The 12,220-nt window shown below is 35.0% G+C and overlaps 1 protein-coding gene across 35 annotated transcripts in view; it reads right to left on the reverse strand.

Annotated features, from left to right (window-relative positions):
- The window catches only part of RABGAP1L (RAB GTPase activating protein 1 like), an 831,104-nt gene that overhangs the window by 768,035 nt on the left and 50,849 nt on the right, over positions 1-12,220 (reverse strand). For 28 of the 35 annotated variants that reach the window (XR_010157113.1, XR_010157108.1, XR_010157115.1 and 25 more), the window contains 2 exons: positions 3,435-3,605; positions 1,561-1,753 (listed from right to left, as the gene is read on the reverse strand). Coding sequence is in view for 24 of the 35 variants with exons in the window: in XM_063811019.1 (XP_063667089.1) it covers positions 1,561-1,753; positions 3,435-3,605 (364 nt within the window). In the remaining 11 variants the exon portion in view is untranslated. The remainder of the gene's footprint in view (positions 1-1,560; positions 1,754-3,434; positions 3,606-12,220) is intronic. The other 7 variants (XM_054673501.2, XM_054673509.2, XM_063811069.1 and 4 more) reach the window with 1 other exon arrangement.

Consider the following 12,220-nt stretch of genomic DNA (forward strand, 5'->3'; position numbering starts at 1 on the left):
TTTAGTACAACGTCAAAGAGCTATGGTGATAGCTATCATGCCCTAACTGCTCCTGTTTCAATATATCTTGATGGTAACGCATTTTAAATTTCAGCATAAAACATAAGACTTTGATAGATATTTGGTTAAGCAAGTTTCCTTCTAAGTTTTCCAAGAACTTTACATGTGCATATACATGTAAAATTTTAAATTTTATCCAGTGCTTGTTCTTTATCTACTGACATTTTTTCACTCTTCACCACTTTATGTGGTAAACCACACTGAAAGATTTTTCTAATGCTTAATCATCCTTGCCATGGAAGGCATTGTGATTACATTCCCTACACAAATGCATCACAGCCCTATTGTGTAACAGTTTGGCTATACCTATACTTACCCTGTACCAAGGTTCATTTGGTTCAGAAATGAATCACGAGTTTCCTAAGCCAATTAGGATAATCCCATCCCCTCTGTCACAGTGACTTATTTACAGGTTTGAATGTAACCCAGGCCTACAGCTATCAGTTCATGTCATTTCCCTCACTACTAGAAAATGGTTTCACTGGTCCAATCAGAGTGAAACTCAGAACTTTTATTTAATCCGTAAAACAGGCCAGGGATGGGTGCAATGGCTTGCACTGGTAATCCCGACACTTTGGGATGCTGAGGTGGGCAGATCGCCTGAAGCCAGGAATTCAAGACCGGCCTGGTCAACATGGCAAAACCTCATCACTACAAAAAAAAAAAAAAATTAGCTAGGCATGGTGGTACATACCCAGCTACTCAGAAGGCTGAACAGCATCACTGCACTTCGGCCTGGATGACAGAATGAGATCGTGTCACCAAAGAAATTTTAAAAATCAGTAAAAGAATGAAGACTTTCTCTTTGCCACCAGGCACAAACAGGTCACCTTCCCTTACCTACCAGTTTCTGCTGGTAGCTACTTTATAACCAGCTAAGGAGAAAGGTAACATAGAGAAGATCAGAGATGAGTAGTTACCAAAAAAACACCATCAGAGCCTAGATCAAATTATACCTGTGGTGTTTAAGCCAGCTGAAGTTGCAGCTGGTTTTGATTTTATTTATTTTTGCACCCAAAAGCATCTTGACTTATAAGCTAGTATTCAAAGTACAAATCCTAATTATTCATAGATGTATTTATTATTTAATACACTGTTGGAATTGATATGTTTTACTTAGAGTTTTTACTAAATATAACTTTAAATAAGTGTAGTGAAACTGAGCAAAAAGGCACATCACATGAAAGACTATCTCCATTACACTATTCTGTGACACCCAAGTATTTACTCATTTGTTCAGTAAGTATCTGTTGAGGACCTACCATGCATGAAGTACTAGGGGTAAAATGAGGACCCAGACATAGTCTTTGTTCCCAAAGAATATTAAGACCTGATTTTTATAGGCAGAGATATAGGCAGAAACATAACACCGAAGTGGAAACTCTCAACAAGAACTGAAAGCTTGAAAAGAGCTAACAATTTTTTCTGATTTTCATCTTAAAATTTTCACTATTACTTTATCCCATTTCTTTAATAGTTTCTAAGAATTCAATGCAGTACCTGTGTTAGACGGATCCAAAATTAACTGAAGAGATGGCTTATTTGTTTGGCTGGCTGGAATATCTCCAAACGAATGGTCTGAAATCTCACTGGAACTTTGACAATCAACAAGAAGACTGCTTTGCCTTTTCTCGGAATCTCTCAAAATCTCTTCCATGGCTTTTTCCAATTGTTCATCACCATTAGAAACTATCTACAGACACAGCAAGACAATTCTGTTTCAATTCTACCATAGTTCTAAAGCTAAATTTTATGAAAGTATTTCATTTCTAGAAGAAATTAAAACAATCTAAATATTTAAATATGGTTACTAAAATACTAAGAAGTTGTTTCACATATATAATACATTAAAATCCTGGTTATAAAACTAAATTAGAGGAAGATTATTAGTTTCACAAAAGGATTCTTTATAAAACACTTAAGACAGTTTCCAACTACATTTTATATAAGATCCTATTTACAGAGATGTATTTATCTTTTTTTCCCCTTTCTTTTTAAAGACAGAGTCTCACTCTGTCACCCAGGCTGGAATGCAGCGGTGCAATCTCGTTTTATTGCAAACTTCGCCTCCTGGGTTCAAACGATTCTCATGCCTCAGCCTCTCAAGTAGATGGGACTACAGGCATGCACAACCACACCCAGCTAATTTTTGTATTTTTTGTAGAGACGGGATTTCCCCACATTGGCCAGGCTGGTCTTGAGCTCCTTACCTCAAGCAATCTGCCCACCTTGGCCTCCCAAAGTGCTGGGAGTACAGGCTATGAGCCACCACGCCTGGCCCTTCTTTTTCTTTTTCTTTTTTAGGAACACACCCTAAAAATCAGATAACCTTAAATTTACATGTCTAAAGGAAAAAATAGGTAAATTTAAATCGGGTCTATTATGAATATCATTTAAAAGGTTATGTTTCTTGTTAGCACAGCATAACCATATTTCTGATTTCTTTACAAATTGTTGGCTAGCTCCCAAGATGAATATTGCTAATTTCCTTACACTTAAGTTGACTCATAGTTTTCTCAAAGGCAGGTGAAACGCAAAGCCTAAGCAAATAAATGATGTCTTAAACACAATAATGCTAAAATACAGGTATCTAAAAATAAAGCCAGTGATTATTTAAATAAAATTATAAAACAATATATTCTCAACATAAACATTTAGTAATCTCATTTTCAGAATATATTTTATTAGACTGATATATTAATACACTTTTGATGCCATAGTTAATACTAAATAAAAGTCATAAATAATATATAGCACTTTTAACTACTTTTCCTATTCCTGTTTCTAGAAGACAGTTATACCATTTTCAAGCCTATGTAACTGAGTTTACTTGCTTCCTTTTCTTTGACTTAGAAAGTGCAACACAGAAGTGAAAAAGGGACCATATCTAAATAAAAACTCAAATGCTAAAAATATAAGATATGCTTTAAAAACATTTAGACAAGTCGACTGTTAAATCACACAACGGAACGTTACCAGCTGATTTAAAACATAAAAATCATAAAGAAAAAAGTCTCTCAAGTGAAAGCAAAACATTTAATTAACTTCTAAAACCCAGCAGTAAGATAAACAAAAACATCCAGATAAAGTAATGTAAAATTTAACCATTATGTCTAATTCACCAAAAAATCCTTTCTCTTCTTTTTCTTCTTTTATTCTTCCCCCTAAAGTTCCAAATCAAAAGGTAAACAACCAAAAGCAAGAACTTTTTAAAATACACAAACCAAATAATTAGGGTCTGGATAAATCAAACATTGATTTTATTTTGAAAGTCAGCACTTGAGAAAAACCTTTGCATTTTACACATCTCCTGAGATAAGTTTCAAATAGTTTTTAATTAAAAATTATACCATATGTAGAAAAGAAAAAAATACCTTCAGTTGAGGTTTTTCTTCATGTTTTGTAGAATTATCATCTGCATACTGAGGAACCAAAACAAATTCTTCACTGTTCATTGCAGCCACAGAATCAGATGATCCACTAACCTTCTGTAATGAAGCTCTGACCTCCATTTCAGTTCTGCAAACTTCTCTTCCCACATCCACCTGGAAAAACAAAAGGGATTAAAAAAAAAAAACCTACTGATTAAAAACATGAACTAATTAAAAACATGAACTAATAAAGCTTTAAAAATGGTTTATGTGAAGAAGAATCCTGCTGGCTAGATAATTATCTCAAAGTTAGGGAGGCTACCTTCTTGGACTAAGCCACTTAATCGAAATGTACTCTCTCTTCATCCTAAGTTTCCAGACTAATAGAGCCATATTGTTACCTAAAAATTTACACAAACCAGTCCATATCTCAACCAGATTTATCACTGTTTACCTGACACACTCACTCTCATTTCTCTTAGAAATACTGTTTTCTTTTCTTTTTAATAGAGGAAATAATTAAATGATACTAGAAATACCTACAAATGCACGCACAGACACAAAACCATATTCACTGACACTGCTATATTAATTAAATCTAAATGCTTCAAAAAAAAACTTATCTCCTCAAGACCGAATATTGTACCTGCAAATATTTTTTCTGAGTAACTAAAGTTGACTAATACAGAATTCAACATCCTAAGACATATAGCTTCTCTTTCCTGACACATTATCACTTATTAACACCAAAAATAAAAAGAAAAAAGCTTCTATATTGCCTTCACGTAGCAAATAATGTTTCAGTAATCAAACACAGTGTAATTCTGTTTTCTGGATAGATCTCTACAGCATAGAAACAACACTCACTATCATATCCAGAAGTTCATGTACTCACACAACTAAGTTTAACTGCAGACATACACTATATAACAGACACAACTCAGCCCTGAGGTTACCTAAGTGAATAAGGAAAACAAGTAGCCTGCACTTCTGGGGCTTACATACTAGTAAGAAAACAAAGAAAAAGGGAGCAAATGGTGATTCCAAGTCACTCTAAAGGCTATGCAAAAAATAAACACGTTAATGTGACAAACAGTAGCTATGGGAAGTATACGGACAAATTAAGGTGGTAGGAAAAAGCTCTCTGAGAGGAAAATATCTGAGCCTAAACCTGAAAGACAAAAAAGAACCCTACTATTACACAATCTGCTCAGTGACCAAATGAGTAATGTGATAGAGGGGCAGGACAAGCAGGCTAGGGCTAAAGAACACGGGACCTTGTAAGCCATAGTAAGTCTACTGATCCATGCCTAAAATCCCCCCAGAAATGTTATTTTTCTTTCTAATTAGGTTACCTTTTCATTATAGCCTATAAGTATAGCTGTAATATTCCATTTTGCCATTAGGTGACACTAACACCATTACTCTTGGCAATAAAAAGAATGAGTCTAGCTTCAAGTTACATGTGTATCTTTTAAAAAGTAATTACTTTCCAACTTTATAAAAAATCAAAAATTTCAAGAATATCAAAATAAAGAATAACCATACTCCTGGACCAGTGTAATTAGCTAGCCATCATTTATTTCTGTTATGCATGTTAACACCCTTCCTTTTTAAAACCCAAGCGACATTCATCTGTCCTCTGAAGGTTTTTTTCTCACTTTGTATATTATGTTTCTAAAAATGCAGAATGTGTTACAAGCCAGGTCTTTACTCTTCCAGACTGCACGATGAATCCTTAACTGCCAACACACCACATATTCCAGATGTCTTTCTGTGGTCAATCCTTCAAGTCCTTCTCAGGTTGCTGCTCCTCTACCTGATTTCTAAATGTTAGAAATTCCCTGAGTTCAGATCCTGACCTTTTCCCTTGTCACACACTCTAAGTAATGTCTGTCATTGTCATGGACGAAAATACCATCTGCAGGCTAACAGTCTTCCAAATTGCTATCCCAACTCAAATACCTTCTCTAAATTCCTGCCCTGAAATTCACCTCTCTACTTGATATTTCCATGTGGAAGTCTTATCAGTATCTTAAATGAAACATGACCAAAATGGAATTCCTAATGTCTCCTCCAAACTTGTTTCCAGTCCCAATTTGCCATTTCAGTAAATAACACCACTATCTTCTACAAAGTTACTTGAACACGAAACCTGGATATCATCCTTGATTCACCTCCACTTCTTTACTCCTCACATCAGCAAGTCATGTCAGACCCACTTCCAAAATAAGACTCACATCTATCCATTTTTCTGTCTACTACTACTACCACTCTAGTCCAAACAATGCTCTTATCTACTGTAAAAGCCTCCTAACCCATCTTCTATTTCCAGTCTTCTTCCCTCAATCTACGTCATTGTTCACAAAGCTGCCAATTTATTTATTTAATTTTTTTTCGGAAAATAAATTAGATTACATGAAAACTCCAGACCAAAACCTTTTCACTAAAATTTAAATAAAATTCAAACTGCTTCCCAAGACTTACAAGGCCCAATACACCCTTGCCCCCATCACTTTCTCGTTATAATTCCTTAATCACACAAGTTCCAAAACAAGCAAAAACCAAGAAAAATCATTGCCAGCATATCTGGCTTGAAAGAAAGATTAAAAGTAGTTCTTCAGACAGAAAGAAAATTATATAGGTCAAAAATGTGGATCTTTGTGATAAAAGGAAGAATAAATGTATTGGATGATTATACCACATGGACAAAAAAAAACCTGACAGCAATGGCAAAAAAAAAAAAGGGAGGGGGAGAGAGGGAGGAATTGGAAATATCCTGTTACAAGGTAATGGCACTACTTGTACATGGGTTACATGCAGTATAAAATTATTTAAAAATTTACTTTTTTACTCCTTTATTTTTAATTTTTGTGGGTACATGTGTATATATTAATGTGTTATGTGAGATACTTTTACATAGGCATGAAATGCATAATAATCACATCAGGGCAAATGGAGTATCCATCACCTCAAGCATTTATCCTTTGTGTTAGAAGCAATTCAATTATTCTCTTAGTTATTTTTAAATGTCCAATTAAATTGACTACATTCACCCTGCTGTGCTAGCAGATACTAGGTTTTATTCATTCTTTCTAATTATTTTTTCATACCTATTAACCATCCCCATGTCCCTTACCCATCCCACCTTCCCACTACCCTTTTCAGCTTCTGGTAATCATTGTTCTAATTCTCTATCTACATGAGTTCAATTATTCCAATTTTTAGCAATCAGAAATAAGTGAGAATGTGTGAACTTTGTCTTTCTGTGCCTGTTCACTTAACCTAATGACATCTGCTTTCATCCATGTTGCTGCAAAATGACAGGATCTCCTTCTTCTTTATGGCTGAATAGTACTCCACTGTATATGTATACATTTTCTTTATCTGTTGATGGACACTTACGTTGCTTCCAAATCTTGGCTTCTGTGAGTAGTGCTGCAATAAACAAGGGAGTGCAGATATCTCTTCTTCGGAGTATATACCTAGCAGTGGGATTGCTGAATCATGTGAAACCTCAATTTTTAGATTTCTAAGGAACATACAAACTGTTCTTCATAGTGCTTGTACTAATTCATACTCCCACCAACAGTGTACCAGGGTTACCTTTTCTCCACATCCTCACTAGCATCTGTTAATGCTTGACTTTTGAATAAAAGCCAATTTACCTGGGGTGAGATAATATCTCATTGTAGTTTTGATTTGCATTTCTCTGATGATCAGTGTTGCTAAGCACCTTTTCATATGCCTTTTTGCCATTTGTATATCTTCTTTTGAGAAATGTCTATTCAAATCTATTGTCCATTTTTAAATTAGATTTTATTATTATTATTATTATTATTTTTTTGAGATGGAGTTTCGCTCTTGTCACCCAGGCTGGAGTATAATGGCGCAACGTTGGCTCACTGCAACCTCCACCTCCCTGGTTCAAGCAATTCTCCTGCCTCAGCCTCCCAAGTAGCTGGGATTACAGGTGTGCACCACCACACCCAGCTAATTTTTGTATTATTGGTAGAGACAGGGTTTCACTATGTTGGCCAGGCTGGGCTCGAACTCCTGACCCCAGGTGATCTACTCGCCCTGGCCTCCCAAAGTGCTGGGATTACAGGCGTGAGCCACTGCACCCAATCTAAATTAGATTTTTAATTAGATTAGACTTTTTCCTATAGAGTTGTTTGCGCTCCTTATATATTCTGGTTATTAATCCCTTGTCAGATAGGTAGTTTGAAAATATTTTCTCCCATTCTGTGGGTTGTCTCTTCACTTTGTTGATTGTTTTGTTGTGCAGATACCTTTTTAACTTGATGTGATACCATTTGTCCATTTTTGCTTTTTTTGCCCATGCTTTTAGGGTATCACTCAATAAATCTTTGCCCAGTCCAACATCCTGGAGAGTTTCCCAATAATTTCTCTTAGTAGCTTCATAGTTTAAGGTCTTATATTTGAGTCTTCAATGTATTTTAATTTTGTTTTTGTATATGATGAGATACAGGGGTCCAGTTTCATCCTTCTGTATATGGATATCCATTCTTCCCAGCACCATTTATTGAACAGACTGTCCTTTCCCCAGTGTTATGTTCTTAGCAGCTTAGTCAAAACTGAGTTCACCATAGATGTACAGATTTATCTCTGGGTTCCCTATTATGTTCCACCGGTCTATGTGTTTCCTGCTAGTACTGGTTTTTGCTGTTTTGGTTACTATAGCTATGGAGCATAATTTAAAAGCAAATAATGTGATTGCTGCAGTTTTGTTCTTTTTGCTTAGGATAGTTTTGGCTATTCTGGGTCTTTTGTAGTTTCATATAAATTTTAGGACTTTTTTTTCTATTTCTGTGAAGAATGTCATTGTTATTTTGATATGGATTACATTTAATCTATAGATTGCTTTGGGTAAGTATGGACATTTTAACAATACTGGTTCCTCCAACCCATGAACATGGAATATCTTTCCAATGTTGTGTCTTCTCTGATTTCTTACATCAATGTTTTATGGTTTTCATTGTGGAGATCTTTCACTTCTTTGGTTTATTCCTAGGTATTTTATCTTATTTGTAGCTATTGTAAATGGGATTACTTTCTTGGTTTCGATTTCATATTTTTCACTGTTGGCATATAGAAATGCTACTGATTTTTATATGTTGATTTTTTATCCTGCAACTTTAATAAATCTGTTTATCAGTTCTAACAGTTTTTTGGTGGAGTCTTTAGGTTTTTCCAAATATAAGACCATATCATCTGCAAACAAGGATAATCTGACATTTTCCATTCCAATTTGTATGCCCTTTATTGCTTTCTCTTGTCTGATAGCTCTAGCTAGGACTTCCAGTATATGCTGAAAACAAAAGCAGTGAAAGTATGCATCCTTATTGTGTTATCAATCTCAGAGAAAAGGCTTTCAGCTTTTCCTTCTTCAGTATGATATTAGCAATGGGTCTCTCATACATGGCTTTTATTATGTTGAAGTATATTCTTCCTTACCCAGTTCTTTAAGGGTTTTTATCACGAAGAGATGTTGAATGTTTTCAAATGCTTTTTTATCATCAACTGAAATCATCATATGGTTTTCATCCTTAATTCTGTTGATATGATGTATCACACCGATTGATATGTGTCTGTTGAACCATATTTGCATCCCTGGGATAAATCCCACTGATTGTGATCAATTTGATCTTTCTAATGTGTTCCTGTGTTTTGTTTGGTAACATTTTGTTGAGGATTTTTGCATCGATATTCATCAGAGATATCAGCCTACAGTTGTTTACTTGTTTGTTTTTGATGTGTCTTTGGTTGGGTTTGAGGGTAATACTAGCCTCTTAGAATGACTTTGAAAGTATTCCCTTCTCCTCTATTTTTTGGAATAGTTTGAGTAAGTCTCACTCTGTCGCTCAGGCTGGAGTGCAGTGGCACAATCTCGGCTCACTGCAACCTCCACCTCCCAGGTTCAAGTGATTATCCTGCCTCAGCCTCCAGAGTAGCTAGGACTACAGGCATGCACCACCATGCCCAGTTAATTTTTGTATTTTTAGTAGAGACAGGGTTTCACCATGTTGGCCAGGCTGGTCTTGAATTCTTGACCTCAGGTGATCCACCCACCTCAGCCTCCCAAAGTGCTGGGATTACAGGCGTGAGCCACCATGCCCAGCTGGAATAGTTTGAATATATTTGATTAGTTCTCTAAATGTTTGGGAAAGTTCACCAGTGAAGCCATCAGGTCCCAGGCTTTTTTTGCTAGGACACTTTTCATTACAGCTTCAATCTCATTACTTGTTATTGGTCTGTTGAGGTTTTGGATTTCTTCACAGTTCAATCTTGATAGATTGTATGTGTCTAGGAATTTAGCCATTTCTTCTAGGTTTTCCATTTATTGGCATATAGTTGCTCATAGTAACCACTAATGATCCTTTGAATTTCTGCAATATCAACTGTAATGCCTCCTTTTTCATCTCTGATTTTATTTTATTTTATTAATTTGGATCTCTCTTTTTCTCTTAGTCTGGCTAAGGGTTTGTCAATTTTCATTAACTTTTCAAACCACCAGCTTTTAGTTTTGTTGACCTATTATATTATTTTCTTCATGTCAAATTAATTTATTTCTGCCCTGATCTTTATTATTTCTTTTTTTCTACTAATTTTGGGTTTGGTTTGCTCTTGTTTTTCTAGTTCTTTAAGTATTGTTAGGTCGCTTACTTGAAGTTTTTCAGAAGAAAAAAGAATTTTTGATGTAGGCACTTAACAGTAATAAATTTCCCTCTTAGTACTGCTTTAGCTGTATCATATATGTTTGGTATCTTCTGTTTCCATTATCACTTGTTTCAATGAATTTTTCAATTTCCTCCTTAATTTCTTCATTGATGCACTGGTCATTCAGGAGCATGTTGTTTAATTTCCATGTGTTTGTATAGTTTCTAAAATTCCTTTTGTTACTGATTTCTATTAGGTTGGTGCAAAAGTAATTGCCTTTTTAACGGCAAAGACCACAATTACTTTTGCACCAACCTAAGTTTCATTCTGTTGTCGTCAGAGACAATGCTTGATATTATTTCGTTTTTTTTGATGTTTTAAAACTTGTTTTGTGACCTAAGTATGGTCTATCCTTAAGAATAATCCATGTACTGAGGAAAAAAATATGTATTCTTCAGTCATTGGATTAAATGTTCTATAAACATCTATGAGGTCCATTTGGTCTATAAGGCACATTAAGTCTGATTACTCTTTCTTGATTTTTTGACTGGAAGATCTGTTCAATGTTGAAAGTGACGTGTTGAAGTTTCCAGCTGTTATTGTATTTGGGTCTATCCCTCTCTTTAGCTCTAATATCTGCTTTATATATCTGGGTGCTCTAGGATTAGGTGCATATATATGTACAATCATTATATCCTCTTGCTGAATTGACCTTTTAATCATTATACAGTGATCTTCTTTGTCTCTTCTAATAGTTTTTGTCTTAAAATCGATTTTGTCTGATAGAAGTACAGCTATGCCTGCTCCTTTTTGGTTTCCATTGGCATGGAATATCTTTTTCCATCCTTTTATTTTCAGTCTATGTGTGTCTTTACAGGTAAAGTATGTTTCATGTAGGCAACAGATCAGTGGGTCTTGGTTTTTTATACATTCAGCCACTACTCTGTATCTTTTCATTGGAGAGTTTAGTCCGTTTACATTCACTGTTATTGCTGATAAGTAAGGACTTACTCCTGCAACTGTTACTTGTTTTCTGGTATTTGCTTCCTTCTTTCCTTTCTGTCATCCTTTTAGTCAAGGTGATTTTCTATGATGGCATGATTTAATTTCTTGCTTCTCAATTTTTTTGTACTTATTGTATGTTTTTAGATTTAAGGTTACAATGAGTCTTGCAAATACTATCTTGTAACCCATTATTTTAAGCTGATAACAACACTTTGCATAAGCAAGCAAACAAGCAAGAAGAAAACTCATAAAGACACTACACCCTAACTTTATCCCCTGCTTAATCTTTTCTTGTTTCTATTTATATCTTTTTTGATTATCTATGTCTTGAAAAGTTGTTGCAGTTATTATTTTTTATTGGTTCATCATTTAGTCTTTCTACTTAGGACAAGAGTAGTTTACACACCACAGTTACTGTTACCATACTCTGTCTTTTTCTGCGAATTTACTATTACCAGTGAGTTTTGTACCTTCAGATAATTTCTTATTGCTCATTAACGTTCTTTTCTTTCTGGTTGAAGTACTCCCTTTAGCATTTCTTATAGGACAGGTCTGGTGTTCATGAAATCCCTCAGCTTTTGTCTGAGAAAGTCTTTACTTCTCCTTCATGTTTAAAGGATATTTTCACCAAACATATTATTCTAGAGTAAAAGTTTTTTCCTTCAGCACTTTAAACATGTCCTGCTGCTCTCTTCTGGTATATAAGGTTTCCACTGAAAAGTCTGACACAATGGAGCTCCATTATATGTTATTTGTTTCTTCTCTCTTGCTTCTTTTAGGATCCTTCCTTTATCCTTGACCTTTGGAAGTCTGATTATTAAATGTCTTGAGGCAGACATCATCTTCCTTTAAATCTGCTTGGTGTTCTATAACCTTCTTGTACTTGGATATTGATATCTTTCTGTAGATTTGGTAAGTTCTCTGTTATTACCCCTTTGAATAAACTTTCTACCCATATCTTTCTCTATCTCCTCTTTAAGGCCAATAACTTTTAGATTTGCCCTTCTGAGGCTATGTTCTAGATCCTGTAGGCATGCTTCATTGTTTTTGTTCTGTTTTGTTTTTCTTTTGTCTCCTCTGTGTATTTTCAAATGGCCTATCTT

Source organism: Pan troglodytes, chromosome 1 (genome assembly GCF_028858775.2).
Source record: "Pan troglodytes isolate AG18354 chromosome 1, NHGRI_mPanTro3-v2.0_pri, whole genome shotgun sequence".
NCBI classification, from domain to species: Eukaryota; Metazoa; Chordata; class Mammalia; order Primates; family Hominidae; genus Pan; species Pan troglodytes.